The sequence below is a fragment of the Pezoporus wallicus genome, unplaced genomic scaffold, assembly GCF_028554395.1.
Source record: "Pezoporus wallicus isolate ANWC-B61680 ecotype Strahan unplaced genomic scaffold, APGP_CSIRO_Pwel_v1 contig_11133, whole genome shotgun sequence".
Taxonomy (NCBI): Eukaryota; Metazoa; Chordata; class Aves; order Psittaciformes; family Psittacidae; genus Pezoporus; species Pezoporus wallicus.
The window spans coordinates 1,835,802-1,851,043 of NW_026636583.1; the positions used below are offsets into that span (position 1 = coordinate 1,835,802).

General features: G+C 48.5%; 1 protein-coding gene across 3 annotated transcripts in view; it reads right to left on the reverse strand.

The window, feature by feature from the left end:
* Positions 1–15,242, reverse strand: part of LOC130594773 (peroxidasin homolog) — a 41,423-nt gene that overhangs the window by 5,366 nt on the left and 20,815 nt on the right. For all 3 annotated transcript variants that reach the window (XM_057400905.1, XM_057400908.1, XM_057400906.1), the window contains 12 exons: positions 14,614–14,685; positions 12,957–13,129; positions 11,191–11,308; positions 9,464–9,633; positions 8,715–8,987; positions 8,448–8,564; positions 6,769–6,927; positions 6,488–6,600; positions 5,098–5,254; positions 3,431–3,539; positions 2,519–2,676; positions 29–1,532 (listed from right to left, as the gene is read on the reverse strand). In XM_057400905.1, coding sequence (XP_057256888.1) covers positions 29–1,532; positions 2,519–2,676; positions 3,431–3,539; positions 5,098–5,254; positions 6,488–6,600; positions 6,769–6,927; positions 8,448–8,564; positions 8,715–8,987; positions 9,464–9,633; positions 11,191–11,308; positions 12,957–13,089 — 3,011 coding nt within the window. In that variant the 5' untranslated portion in view covers positions 13,090–13,129; positions 14,614–14,685. The remainder of the gene's footprint in view (positions 1–28; positions 1,533–2,518; positions 2,677–3,430; positions 3,540–5,097; positions 5,255–6,487; positions 6,601–6,768; positions 6,928–8,447; positions 8,565–8,714; positions 8,988–9,463; positions 9,634–11,190; positions 11,309–12,956; positions 13,130–14,613; positions 14,686–15,242) is intronic.

Sequence of the window (15,242 nt, forward strand, 5' to 3'; positions counted from 1 at the left end):
TCTGATGCTTCCAAGCCCAGTACAGTACCTCCTGAGCTTTTCTCTGATCTCCAGGTTCTTTATCTCATTCCTGAGGTCCTCAAACTCCTGTGCAGATGAGAGGTTGCAGAAGACCCTGAAGTCATTGTAAGGTGGGATACCATGGTCTCGCCCTCTCTGGATGTTGATAGCAGCCAAGTCCAATGAGACGGAGTGTGCCATAGAGAAGAGTTTCTCCGTCAGCTCCATGTTGAGGAGCTCAGAGGGTACCCGCATCTTCCCAGGAACCCCAAAGAGCCCGCGGAGGAGCGGGTCAATCCCACCCTCCTGCGTGATCCTGAAAGGGGAGAAGAAGGCCTTGTGCAGGGGGATGTGGCCTTGGCGGATGGGCTGGAAGCTTTCATTCAGCCGGTACAGGATGGGGTTGATCAAGGTGTGCCCGAAGCGGAAGGCAGCAGTGGCAAAGGCGTTGAGAATCCCTGCATTGACACTGGGGTCGTAGCCTTTGTACTCACCCAGCATCTTCATCCCAGCTTCCCCAAGGACCTTGGGGAGCCACTGGGCATAGGTGATATGCTGCATCTGGGCACCCACAATCTTCCGTGCCTCGTGATACAGGAGGTCCCCATCCCAGTGGGGATTGAGGGCCGACAGCTCCTTGGCAATGCGGTTGTGCTCCCTGAACCACAGCGTGTGCATGGCCGTGAGACCCAGCTGCTCATTGGCACGGTGGTCTCCTGCCAGGAAGCATGGCACGGGGCTCTCGTTCTCATCTCTCATGCATTCAGTGGGTGGCCCCACAGCAAAGGGAAGGAGATGCTTCCCCGAGCTGGGCACAACTTGGCCTTGCTTCAGCAGCCCCTTTTGGTTGCTCAGATCCCGCAGCTCCTGCGATTCCTGCTCTGTGCTGCCGTAAACATTGGAAGCATCAATGTAAGACGTCAAGTGGTTGATCTGCTCCCTGGCATAGACAGAGTTCATCAGTAGGGAGGTCATCCCACTGCCACATACAGGGCTCGAGCGGACAAAGAACATGCAGCGCCCATTCCTCACACGGGGGTCGTTGGCGGGGACCATGACGGAGAAGCAAGGTGGGTCATTGGTGCACACCTCGCTGCAGGGTGCTCCATCTGAGAAGCGGGACATGCTAATGGCTGCCACCGTCTGATCCATGTCATGGTCCAGAAACTGGCCCCACTGCATGAGCATGTGTGTGAACTGGTCATCGGGGGTGATGGTCTCAGTCCCGATCATGGTGGTGGAGACAAGGCGAGGTAGAGGAAGGGGAAGGTCCCTGGCATCTTCTGCCAAGGAAAAACCCCGGGGGAGGTTAAATCCATTCTGATAGGCGGGTTTGAGGAGCCTTTGGAAGGCTGTGAGGGATGCACCCCACATTGGGTGCTGGAGGTTGTTGCAAGAGCCATCATGGGTCCTGTACTTCTTGTGGAAGCAGATATCTGAGCAGTTCGGTGTGCGGCGGTGGGCAGAGCAGCCCGACAGGTTGGCAATCATGTTCAGGTAGTGAGGGGACACCAAGTCATTGTACCGATAGCCTGTGAAGGGAAAGGAGAGCACCAGGTCAGATGGTGGGTGCTGTAGCCATCAGGCTCCTCTCATCCCATTTAAGAGCTCCGTGCAAAACACACAGCGGGGTTGTCAAGGTGGGCACAGGTAGGCCAGGTCTCTGACATGGTGATGCAGTGTAGTTTATAGGAGGCAAACGAAGCACAGGATCATATCAGCCCCACAAAGAAGAAAAGAAGGTGAAAGAGTTTACATTGAACCGCGCAGAGGCAGATATCAGAAATGCTGTGACCTATAGACCAAACCGTGGAGGTGGTCTTGGTCTCCATCCTAGGTTTATTTTACATGGGTTATATGGGTATTACTACAACCCCAAGCAGCATCAAGCATCCAAACCCTACGTGCTGAGCAGCAGGGAAGCTGTGGGTGACTGCCAGGGCGCTCCGCACTGAATAATGCTGCACTGTGTGGATGCTGACAGTGCAACAAGGAGGAGAGGCTGGCGGTCCAACCAGCCCAGACGAGACCTGCAGTCTGCACAGAGACTCCTCACACCCTGGAATCCATCCAGGCAGGAAAAAAATACTTATGGGCCCCAAACGTAAATGCCTGCTGCATGCCGATTCACACGTAGGGGTAGAAACATGCAGCTTAGGGGAAAGCCTGTTGTATGGAAAGCAAGTGCCAACTAGAGAGATTTAGAGTCTAACTGCTGGATGCTTGGACCTCACTAAGTATTTTTGGTGCTGCATTGCTTTGTTGGCTGCTCTTCTGCCTTGACAAGAAGAATCCACCTGAGTTTGTAGCTGAGTAGTAGAGAGACAGAGGAATGACATCCCCCCCTTCTTCTGCTACAGCACCCAAATACTGCAGAAATTGAAGTGGTTTTCTCATTGCCACTTGGAAGGAAGGAAGCATCAAGGTTGGATGGGGCTCGGAGCAGCCTGGTTTAGTGGAAGGTGGTGTAATTTCATCCTATGCACAAAGTTAAGATGGGAAATAAAACCTCTCCTACCTGTGACATTCATATCCACAATCAGCCCTTGTTGCACGTGTTCCTGTATCAGCTGCAAGGTCCTTTCGAAGATCTCGCCTGCCCTGGCTGTTTCAATGGTGTAGGGGTCCCGGGGGTAACGGAAGAGAGCCAGCAAGTCGTTGGGTGTCTTGGGGCGCCTGTTTTAAGGAGTTAGAAGTGAGGCAGGAACATGAAAATGAATGGACTGCTCTGAGCAATGAGTCTCTACAGGCAGCAGGAGTCAGGCTCTAAGCCCAGTCTGGTGTTTGAGCCCACAGCTACTGCACAAGATCAATGTGGCTTCACTGAGTATTACAGATGATTAAAGAAAGGCTATTTCTCCCCAGGAAAATACATTTATTTAATTTCCTCAGCATCTCTGCTTTATTTCTGCTATAGTAATTCATTTTTTTCACTTTTCAACAGCTGAAACCCTGGGGTTTTGGGCTTAATACAAGCTATCTATCTTTTCAATAAAAACAGGCATGGGGGTGAAAGAGGAGGGAGTTACCATTCCCTTGAGAAGTCATATTTCATTGAGGAAACAGTTGGAATTATTGTATCATTACTGAAACAGTTGGAATTATTATATCATTACTTCTGCTCTCCCTGCACAAAGTCAGTGGCCTTTATAAAATGACTATGCTGATCATTTTCTATGCACTGTCCAGCTGACAAAACCTATGTTGTAGATATAAGTGACATAAAGGGTGATATTTGTCCATCAGAACCCCAAATGCCTGTATGAAGTTGTCACATCCTTCATCTACACGGCGCGGTTTCCATCTCCAACACTTGAAACAATACTGTAGCTTTCATTTGTGGATTGTCAACGGTAAAACGAGGTTTTGGAAAGCTTTTTTGATCTCTCTTCTGTTTCAAGTCTCAGACCATGGCACTTCACACACTTACTTGCTAAACAGCTCCGTGCGTGTTGAATTGATGGCGTGGTCCACGCTGCTGATGGCTTCTCGTATTGATGTGGCTACAAACGTGTCGCCACTCCGACCGACATCCGTGGCTTTCCAGAGCAGAAAGCAAGAACAAAACATCCTAAATATACTTTGGTTAAAGTGGGAAAATATAAAAAAATCACAGTGGGTTAACCCTTACTTCTCATAAAGGAAACTTGTAAAAGTGATGAAATTCAGTCGAAGGTATTGCTTATATGTTAATTTTCCATTTGTGGAACAATCCAGTTCAAGCTCAGTGTCAACACATCAGGCACATCACTTTCAATCAAAAAAGCAAGCTGCTGTCTGAAAACCTTCAGAAGTAAATACATGAATTCTTAAAAATCACTGCATTTTATAAGCCAGGGCCTCTGTCCCAGCTGAACAAACCGGTTCCCATTTGGCTCCCAGTGTATGCAAGAGCCAGCTGGAAAATGAGGTACCAGCCATGAATAAATCACTGAAATTATCTGAGGAGTAATTTCAAACAACAAAGACGTTTCAGATTAGTCTCAGCTCCTTGCATGCAAACCCTGGATAGAAAGTGATACTGAATTAATCTTATAAACTACTCCCTTTCCGTGTTGGATATCCCTGCGTGCTTGAGGATTAGCCCTTTAACTTATATTTTTCACCTTGGATCTTTTTTCCTTGTCAGTTCTTCCTTACCCTCTAAGCAGCACAATTCCCACTCTTGACCTCTGGTTTGACTAGCTGCTCTTCTTTATTCATTACAGCTTCCCTAATGCACAGAGCAGTAGCTGGAGAACAAGAGACTTATTTCCCATTCCCCAGGGATTGAGCAAACATCTAAAGCCTGTATGTGCAGCGACAACGTTGTTCTCCTCCTGCCTCCCCTGATGTGCGAGGTTACGGTCAGACGATGCCTTGAGAGCGTGGTGGCACATTTTAATCAGTTTCTCCCTCCCAACAGAGGCAATAACTACACTGACACCGACAGCTCAGCTTGCAGGAGGTGGTTTAAGCCAACATCTTTGGCTCTGCAGGGAGAAACAGCAGCAAGGAGAAGCTGGGAGGTGCATGGGCTTTACAGCTGAGCGGCCCCATCACGTCTGTGAGGGATCTGCCTGCAAAGAAGCTAAAGGAATAAGACAGATCCTTGTTCAAAGTGAAGATGCTCCAAGCAGCTCTGCTCTTGGAGCCAGGCTGAGAGAGCTGGGCTGGTTTAGCCTGGAGAAGAGGAGGCTCCTTAAGGGGAGACCTTAGAGCAGCTCCAGTGCCTAAAGGGGCTGCAGGAAAGCTGGAGAGGGGCTTGGGACAAGGGATGTAGGGACAGGCCAAGGGGAATGGCTTGAACCTGCCAGAGGGGAGACTGAGCTGAGCTCTGAAGCAGAAGCTCTTCCCTGTGAGGGTGCTGAGGCGCTGGCACAGGGTGCCCAGAGAAGCTGTGGCTGCCCCATCCCTGGCAGTGCTCAAGGCCAGGTTGGACACAGGGGCTTGGAGCAAGCTGCCCTAGTGGAAGGGGTCCCTGCCTGTGGCAGGGGTTGGAGCTGGAGGAGCTTTAAGGTCCCTTCTAACTCAAAACATTCTGTGAATTTATGCCAACACAGCAAACCTTATCCAAAAGCAAGAGAAGACTCAAGAGGACCACAGAAGGTACCCTACCAGTGATGGTGAGCTGCATAGCACTGGAGGTGAAGCCAAAGGGGTTTCGTGCTATGCACTCGTATCTGCCCTGGTCAGCCACGCCGAGATCTTGAATGGAAAGGGTCCCATCTTGGCTTATATGGAACTTGCCACTCTCTGTGATCTGGATGCCCTCCTGTTGCACCACGAAAAGACAGAAAACATGTCAGGGTTTGGGAAGCTTCCCATCATCCAGCCTTCAGCCTGTTCCACAAACCGCAGATGGATGCGATGAACCCATGTGGCCACCAGATGTTAGCATTGCTCTTGCAGAGAAGCCAGAAAGCCCGTCCAAGGACATCCGCTCCTGCCAGCACCCACTGTGCCGAGGTCCCTTGCTCAGCCCCTTCACCCTGGTCCAGCTCCAGGCACCCCATTTCTCTGCGCTTCTCCAGATGGGCTGATTGGAGCGGGTGCTGTGCCCTGATGCTGTCACATAAATAAGACTAAATGTCTTCAGTTTTGGGACAACCTGAAACTGCTGGATTTATGCTGGCCCTGAACTGCAGATACTAGCTCTGCGGGCTCTGGACAGCATCACTGGTCATAGCACTGAGAGCAGCAGCAAGCTCAAACCCTACCTCTCAACCTGGCTGGTGGCAGAAGTAGCTTCATGTTTTACTGGGTTTATTCTCCTGTTTCTTAACCTGTTTCTGCTGCCTTCCCCCAATGTAATGCTTCCTCTGCTGCTCCCCCAGGCTCTTTTCTTCTGCTCCCACTGTTGGCTGGAGCCCAAATCAAGCTACAAGGTCACCTCCCATGAGATCTCTGCAGGATAACTGAGGTTCAGGCATTTCCCCTCTAATTTGTTCTCTGCCTGATTGCACTCAAAGGCACGTCCCAGGGAAGGTCACAAGTGTTACTCTACAGCACAGCACGAAGAAGGCTGGAGAGCTTCATCTAATGAACTCTTGAAAGGAGCAGCCAGGTGGCAGCATGATTCTGAGGACTCGTGGCTTTGCCCCATGAAAGCTGGAGCCAACCAGCATCAATCCAGTTCCACCAGTGGGAATCCTGGAAATAAGGACAAAATACTCAGAAAAAGAAAAGAGTCCATTTTCAGGTTTTTCCAGGAATAGTCAATCAAGCGTTTCCAGCATCCTAGAAGGTCACTGGCTTCAAGTTACTCATTTGGAAGGAAAAACAAAAGAAAACAGGAATGTGCGTTGCAAGGCTTTGACCCTGAGAAAAAGCAACATTCTTTTAGACCATTAAAAACCTCAAATCAGTGGAAATGTTGGTCCTTAAATCTTCAAATGCAATTTATTCCATGTGCATTGCACGAACTGACCTAACTAGTTGAGCTGGGAGAGGTGTTTAATCAGGAGCCATCGTGCTTCCCAGTGGCTGTGGAGTACATGGTACTTACCTTCACCCAGGTTATGGTGGGACGTGGATCTCCTTGAGCAGCACAGGCAATGGACACATCCTGGCCTGTCTCTGCTATCACATCCTGGGGGGGATGGAGGAACACGGGTATCACTGTGAATACAGGTAAAAACATCAGATCTCTCACAGCTTAACATCTGCACGAGGCAAAAGCAAAATCCCATCCCACAGGACACAGGGCAATTCCCTGTCAGGTAGTGTTGTTTTCCTATAGCTTGCAACGAATGACACACATTCAGCCCTTCTTCCCTCACAGCTTACCTCGGGGGGTCACTGACAGCTGCACTGGGAGGGTCCTCACACCGATGGCACTGATGGCATGGCACTCATACTGGCCTTGGTCATGCAGAGCCACCCTCATCACCCGCAGGGTACCCGTGGAGAGGATGCTATGCCTCCGGTCACTCGGCAGCGGCCCACCTGATCAGACAAGCAGTGCACATTGTCCATGAGTTTCTAGTCCCATCACTGGAGGTATCTGTGTGATAGCTAAAAACTCATTCCCTTCCCAACATGCCATCAGTCACCCTGATGACAGCACCTGCATCTTGTTAAGTGAGGGACAGGACAGATGCTGCTTTTCCTACACCTAGGATCATGACTGTGTTGTCTTGCCTAAGCAACTGGAAAGAAGCTGGTACCCTCCTTTTCCTTTCCTCCTAAGCCTTTCCTTAGTGCAAACTGCAGATTTAATGACCCCAGATGGATAGCAAATCTGCGGTCCATTATCCAAACTAGCTGTTTAATCAAATAAACAAAAACATTGAGCATTGTCTTCTTTTTTAATTCATTATTTTGATTTGCTTTGGTTTGGAAACTATGTTGTTCTGATATTTTTTCTCTATTTAAGGAGAAAAAGTTGAAAATTGAAATGCTTTACCAAACCCAAACAAAATGATCATAACTTCCCAGTTTAGTGACTTTACTGGTTTTAATATTCCATTTTCCTCCAAATAAGGGCATTATTTATTCATCCCAAATACCCAAAGGAATCTGAATCCTCCCCACACTGTCAAAAGTGGCTTGGAGATGAGCAGTGCTCCATCCCTTGTCCTCCTCTTGCCTTGTCCTTAGCATGCCCCCTGTGGAAGCACTGTAAAGCCTGGTTGACCTTGAATCACTGAGTGGCCTAGCAAACCTGGTTACAAAGCAGTTATGAACTTTCCTTCTTGACACTGTGCTTCCCACATCTCTAAGAGATACCATCTTATATCTGGGCAGTAGAGGAAGTAAGGTTAAAGGAGATGGAGAACATGCTGGTGGAGGAGAATCTCAGTTGGTCTTTCTTAACTGCATGTCAGGGCTATTGCTGTGGAAGCTGGAATACAATAGCCATGAATTCTCCACAGTATAAACCATTAATTATGGCTTGCGAAGCATAAGGAAAAGTTGGAGGGCCTCTGGGCCAAGTGTTGCTGGCTTCTGTCCCAGAAAGTGTTGGATGGGATCAGCTCAGTGGAGCCAGTGCTGACAATCATCTGAGACTTCAGAAGTTCACCACTACCTGCTGGCCCAAAGTGGATTTCCCAGAGCTAAAAGAAACCTCAGAGGGGTGCCAGCAGTGAACGGTGCTCCCCAAGAGGAGCAAATCAATGCAGTGATGGAGAGCTGGTACATGGGGATACCCACTGACTTGGAGCCTCTTCAAAGGAGGTCGGAAGCCACTACAGGAGGAAGTTTGAGGTTTTCCATAGGTTTCATACTGATGAAAACCAGCACGCTCCTTCCTTCTGACACCATGATTTAGTGTGTCAAAGACCTCAGTGCTTAACATCATCCTTGGTGATCCACCACAAGCCTCCTAGCTGACTAGGTCTGTGCTGACCACCATCTCTCCTGTGCCACCACTGCAAGTCATAGCCCTGGACCATCAGCTCCACTGTTCTCACCATGGATGATGGCTCGGGAGAGAAAGAAAGCATGAGTCAAACGAGCAGTACCTGCCCTCGTCCAGGCAATCACAGGTGGAGGGTGACCCTCAGCAGAGCAGGGGAAATCCACACTTTGTCCCTCAGTTACTGTCTGATCATGGGGAATGAGGAGAAACCTGGGAGAATCTGCAGGGGAAAGCAATGACTGAAAGCAGGAAAATCTCAGGCAGCAAGGTTGGGTTAATTCTCATTTCATGGGAGCAGAACCAGTCACAGGGTTTAGATACACCCCCTTAAAGACACTGCTTCCCAGAAATGTCAGTTTGGGAGCCTCACCTTGCACTATGATCCTTGCTGTGGCCTGAATGGATCCCTCGGTGTTGCTGGCATTGCAGTTGTACTGCCCCTGGTCCAAGAAGGTGACGTTCTGAATGAAGAGGCCTCCAGAGCTGGTGATGGCGAAGCGGGAATCCTGCGGTAAAGGAGAGCCCGTGCCCAGGGTCCAGCTGATGCGAGGGTTTGGGTGCCCGGAGACCCCACACTCCAAGGTGACGCTTTCCCCGATCAGCACTTCAGTGTTCTGCGGCTGGATCACAAAAGTGGGCTTGGCTGGAAGGAAACGGGAGCTTCAGGAACCAGGAGCTCTGCTGCTGATGGGTTATGGGCAGAAGTTGCTTGGACTCCTCATGCAACCCTGTGAGAAGTCATCTGGCTCTTCCCTGACCTCTGCATCCTTGCTATGAGCAGCTCCCCAAGTCAAGAAGTGCTACTTCTTCCTACCATGTGCTCCCTCCCAGGCACTAAGAGTGCTGGAACATCCCCACTCCGTGTCCGCTTCTCCCTCGATACCTCTGTGCTGCAGAATTCATCCCAATCTCCCTCCCCAGCCCCAAAGCACCTTCAATCTCTAAATCTCAGTTCCCCACTTCCATGAAGGAGCCCTAAAGCTCAAACCATGCTATGCTGCTATCCACACTCTCTTGCCCAGCACACCACAACGTCTTGGCACATACAAAACTGGGACTGGCTCTGACTCAGCTCCCAACCCGAGCTGGACCTTCAAGGGTTGCACAAGGCTCACTTACATGGGGTGCCAGAATAGCGCAGCACAACTTCTTGTGTCTTGACCTCCCCAGCCACGTTCTTGGCCATGCACTGGTAGACGCCTTTGTCTGACTCCTTGGTATTCTGGATCATCAAGGTACCATCTTGCAACAGGTTCAGGCGGTTGTCATCTTTCATGTCAATCTCGTTACTGAAAAAGAGCCAGAAAAGGCAAAATCTGAAAGGAGTGAAGACTCTTTTGGGTCTCCCCCTGAGCTGCTGAGGGAGTTGAGGGGCCCTGCATGCGTTGCAGTAAGCTGCTGTTCCTTGGAGCTATTCTGAGAAATCATGGGATTTATAGCAGCAGTTCTGATTTACAGCACTGAACTTCAGCTCCAGCTCTGACTTACTCCCTGGGTGAGCTACTTTTTCTCTCACCACTGATTACACACAACATTTACAGAGAGCAGAGTGTTCCCATGCAAGAGCAGCGCTGCTATTGTCAGGGCATCTAGGCCCAGAAAGCTTGTTCTCATTATTGCCTAAGTGCAAATATAATAATGAGTTAATATTATTGTGTGCAGCCATTTCTATTTGAATGAGCTCTAAAGGCCTCGGGGCAGGGGAGCAAAAAGCTCTAAGTCACCATGGGACCCCAACACATCTTGGGCACCAACCCAACCTGAAAGCTATGAAACATCTTCCTTCTTTCCACAATGACCTGCAGCTCCTGGATCCCAGCCCACAGCACAAGGTCCCACTGCTGCCTCCCATTTGTCCCATTGTGAAGGAATCTTGGATGGCTGCAGATGATTGAAAAGGGAGAAGAGACCTCTCTCCCCACAGGACAAAGGCTGAATCCAATAAGCAAACTAATATGCTTGCTGGGCATTTGTTTAATTCCCCTGATGCCTCCTTACCCTAGTCATATCTCGCTTGCGGAACATTTATTATCATTACCCCTCTTCCAATGCTGTCTTTGGGAGCCTGCCAGCGTTTCCCTAACAAAACCTTCCTTCCAGAGGGACTTAACTCAGCCATAAACTTTTGCTCTGTGCTGAAGCTCTGCCTGGTGGGGAGTTAGTTGAAGAAGCAAACATTGATCATGGTTATTAACAACCGAGCCCTGTTCAAGCTCCCGCAACCAAGGAGCTTGTAAAGCAGCAGCGTAACTTTGCTTCCACAGTGGGCAACTGCTTGAGCACAGAGTATTTAATTGCTCTGCACTTCCCAGAAATACTCTTGGCATTTAGCACAGCCAGTTGGGTTTCAGTGTTGCTGTACAGGGCGATAATCAATGCACTGATCTGCAGTGACTTTCAGTGGAGCGCAGTGATTTTTCTTTTGGAAATAAAAGCTGTTCTCCCAGCATGTTAGGCCTTTAGTGAGACAAACCTAGAGACCAGAAGCATTTCAGGAGGTAGGGAATGGCGTGGTAGCTCAGAACAACATGAAATGCTAAATTTTTCTTTTCCTGATCAAAAGACAATTCCTTTCAGCCTGCGGAGTATGTTTATGGGAATGCTGTAAGCTCTTGGAATCCATCACAAATGCAGAAGAAATATTTCAAATACAGATAAAACACCACTTGGATTACATGGTTAGCAGAGAATGCTGTTAAAAGGAAGGTAAATACAAGCCATGGAACACTCATTTCTCTTTTCCTTTTTAATGTTGCATGAAACAGCTTTTGTAATCACAACCAGTCACCGAAGAACTCGGTGCTTGAAACCATTTGCTACCCCAGGGCTCCCTGTGTGCGACTTACTTGTTGTGCAGCCAAATAATCGCAGGCTTTGGGTTGCCTTCTGCCCTGCAGGTGAAATAAACTGTGTTTCCCAAGAGGACGTCGACATCGTGGGGCTCTGAGGTTATTCGAGGCCTCTCTGCAAAACACCGTTTTAACACAACCCAGTCCAGAGCAGCACAAAATCACCTCCAGCCCCATCGACACAACACCCATCCTGCAGCCCCCCCCAGCAAGCAGGCACCAGCACAGCCCTTGGAACAGCAGCATCTCCTCAGAGCCACCCCAGGGCTTCGTAATGGTGAAGGTTTATCAGCCTATCCTTATTCAGCCAAGCCTTTCACAATGTGCTCCACTTGGAGATGTTCTCCAGCACTAAACAAATTAAACCTTTAAGGGATGTGCTAGAACATGAAGGAGTTTATGTGCACTGTCTGGAGCACTTGATCTGGATGCAGCGCAACACTTACTCATCTAATAACCTGTCTGATCACCAGGAAAACCAGCTGGATTATTCAGGAGATTAACTTATCCCCAGTAGCAGCACCAGTGTGGGACCAAACCCACCACAGCCCCATGGTACAAAATGCTGATCCAGGGCAGATTTGCTCCACATCTGCTAAAAAGCAGTGGGTTAACTCGATGGCAGCAGGCTTCGGACTGACTCAGATATCAGCTGCCTGCACCACTACGCTGAATTATGCATCGTTTGTCTTTCCCAGCTGGCACAATACCAGTGTAAAATGCCTAATGCCAGCAAAATCTTCCCACCAGGTGCTCTGGCTGATTTGACACACATACATCCCACTGTGTACCCAGGCCTAAAGCAGAACAAACTTACATTAACAGCTGTACCGTGGCACTGGGTGTATACTGGTGACAGCTCATGGTGCAGCACATCCACTCCATGTGTCCCAAGCTGCTTTCTCTAAACCCTTCTTATTCCCCTCTCCCTTGAGGCCACAGACCCATTTGTGCCAGTCCAATTGTTTGCATGGCTGTGCCTCAAATTAAGCTGTGAAATGGTCAAGATTTAAAGAAGAAATAACAAAATCATAGGAGAAAAGCTGAATTCAAGGGAGAGCTGATCTCATACATCTGGCTCATAGCACAGCCAAGCACACAGCTGGACTGGCACATCCAGGAGGGATGCTAATAGCTGGCCTGTGTGAATGGGAGCATCTCAGGCTGACTCTACCAGCAGCAAAGTATCAGTGAACAATGCTTGTGCCATCCTGCACTGATGCTTGTGCTTGAACATCAGAGTTCTGTCTTTTTCTGTATGAAATATTTAACTTTGGAATCCTTCAGAACAACCTCTTTCATTTCAAACTGGCATCTTTCCATGAGCAATTATCTACATTGACAGAACAACAGCTTAACAAACTCAGTGCACCACCACAACCACACAAAGCATCCAGCTACCTATGATGTGCTTGCATAGCTGCTCAGCTGTGCTCCCAGCCATTACAGTTCTCCCAGCATTGCCCTTCTGTTCATTCTGTTAGAGACTTTTCTTCTGGTTGCTGGTTTAGCCACCGACAACAGCAGGTCCTTTACTGGCCTTATTCTACCCAAAAACATCAAGAAGCAAGCTAAAACCAGAGCTGCCTTCAATCACTGCGCAACTGTCGGTGTTATCCTGATAACCTGCATGACTTCCCCATTTCAGCTATAAAAAGAAGGCACAAGCAGGATGGCAGCACAGGGAAGAGGGAGAAAAAGGGGTGGAAGAGGCCATTCCCAGACCAAACCCCAGCTCCATGGAGGGCTTTGCTTTCACTCACCGCAGTTGAACTCCTGGGCGGTGAGGGTGATGATGGAGCGGCCGTGCAGCTCGCGTGGTGCCTCGCACGTAGCTGCAGTCTGGATGCTGCTGCCCTGCTCTGCGTAGTTCTTCAGCAGCTCGGCCAGCCACATCAGGTCGCAGTCACAGAGCAAGGCGTTGGAGTCCAGGCGCCTGCGGGACCAAGGGAAAGGTGCTTCATTTCATAGCTTCCTCCTCCAGCACGCAGGAGGGAACAGGCCTCCAGAACGGAGGACTTGGATGGTTTTCCCTGCTTTTGGTTATATCCTGGATGAAACTTGGAGATATTCCATTCCCACAATGTCTAACCCAGTCAGAAGGGTTGCATTAAACACCAACGTTACCCATAGTTTTCAAATGCAAATCATTCTGGTTATGCATTTCTGGCTTAATTTGAGGCAGAGACACACTAAATGTTGGGTTTTCCCTCAGGATGGAGATCTAAACCGTAACTAAGTTCTATAAGAACAGTACATAACACTGCCTCTGTTGGAGCTTTCCATTCCCTTTTAGCTCCAAAAACCTCCCCCTTGATTCTAGCGAGCATCGGATCAATCTTCCTGCGACCAGATGCTCGAGGTTGTAGCATTTCTGCACAGCTCTAAGGGCTTTTATTATTGCAACACAGGCCTGAACCAGGCTGAATGGAGACCAGTGACCTCCCAATGCACCCACACTTCTCCCTCCACTCACTTCATTCCTATGTGCCGTGCTATGCACAAGGAGAAGTAAAAGACTATCAAGGGATTAGTTTATTCCTCCTTCCCGACTGACAGTTTTACTGTAGATGGGTCTGGGCCATTGGAAAAAAGGTCTAATGTTTTCAGGGACAAACATTTGAGAATGTGAGATTTCACATGAGGCCACGATAGAGCATTTTATACACACCCCACCTTCTCCTTTGACACATACAGGCACCATTTCACGAGTTATTTCCTGCTAAAGTGAAGCCTTTTACCTGCTTGTAGAACTCACAGCAGGCTGCAGTGGGAAACGTTATTTTCTTGTAGTTGGAAATCATGGCAAAACATCAGAATTCTTTAGGTTTTGCTTTTTTCGCCCCCCCCAAAATGCATCATTTTCTTTCCAGAGATCATAAAAGACAAATGGAGCAAAGCTCTGGGGGGTTTAAGCAAGAAGTGAGCTTAAGAGACAGCCAGGTTATGTGGAATAACACACCAGGCACTCAAGCATAGGAGAACAATCCTGCATATTGGCATCCTTCTGAGTATTATCATCTCGAGAAAGAAAGCCTTTTCTTTTGTGACTGATTTTTCCTTCCATCTTAGATACTGAAGACATGATCAAGGTCCTATCTGAGACCTGGACTCTCTACAGTGTTGAAGGATGTTTTATGGGTTCAAACTGTTGTGACGACTTTCCAAGCATGTTCCTTCCTGTGGCATTACTGAGCTGGAAGCGGATTATAGTTAGATTACAATTAGGCACTAGCTTGAACAAACTACTAACTGGTTAAATGAGCTCTCAGGTCCAATCAAAACTGTTTTATAAACCTAGCACTGGCCTTAGAGGTGCAACAATTAAAAGCTTTGCCAAGCAGGCACATTTTTCCTCAGGTCTTGGCCATCTAATCAAAGATAAACAACTGCTCTTTGCAGGCAATGTTTTCCACTTACAGCCGCTTGAGGGATTCCAGTTGAGAGAATGTCCCTGGATGAATCCTGGAAATCTTGTTGTTGTGCAAGAATCTGCAATGGGAGAAGCCAGGCCAAGACATGATTCAGTATTTGCACCACGCGGATAACAACATCCCGGGTCAAAACCCACTTGAAATGCAAATAATAGAAAAACTCAGAAGAAAAACTCAGTTGTAATATGAATACTCCATCAAAATGGAGTTTTTAAACGCATTGTGTTTCTTTCCATGAGCTATAGGGGTTTCATTCATTCGGGAGTGCAATGCAATACACCAGAGTGAGAGCGGGTGTGGATTGGAAACGGTGACTCAAGACGTGATGTAACAGGTTTAGACTGGAACCTTAAAGTTAATCCACTTCATGCTCTGCAAAGGGAGGAGAAAGGGCACAAAATCCCCATGGACTGGACCCACCCTATGCTTTCTGTGCCTGGGTCAGCTCCAGTTTAGAAGGGACCTTCTCTTTCTCCCCCTGCAGAAGAGATGGCAATTCTACAAGGGCAGCCATTGAAATGAGGCTCCAGACAGCTCATGCCCTACACTCAATGTAATTAATAATCCAATTCCATGAGTAAATCTAATTCAGACAGGAGCAGCCTAAGCTGAGCT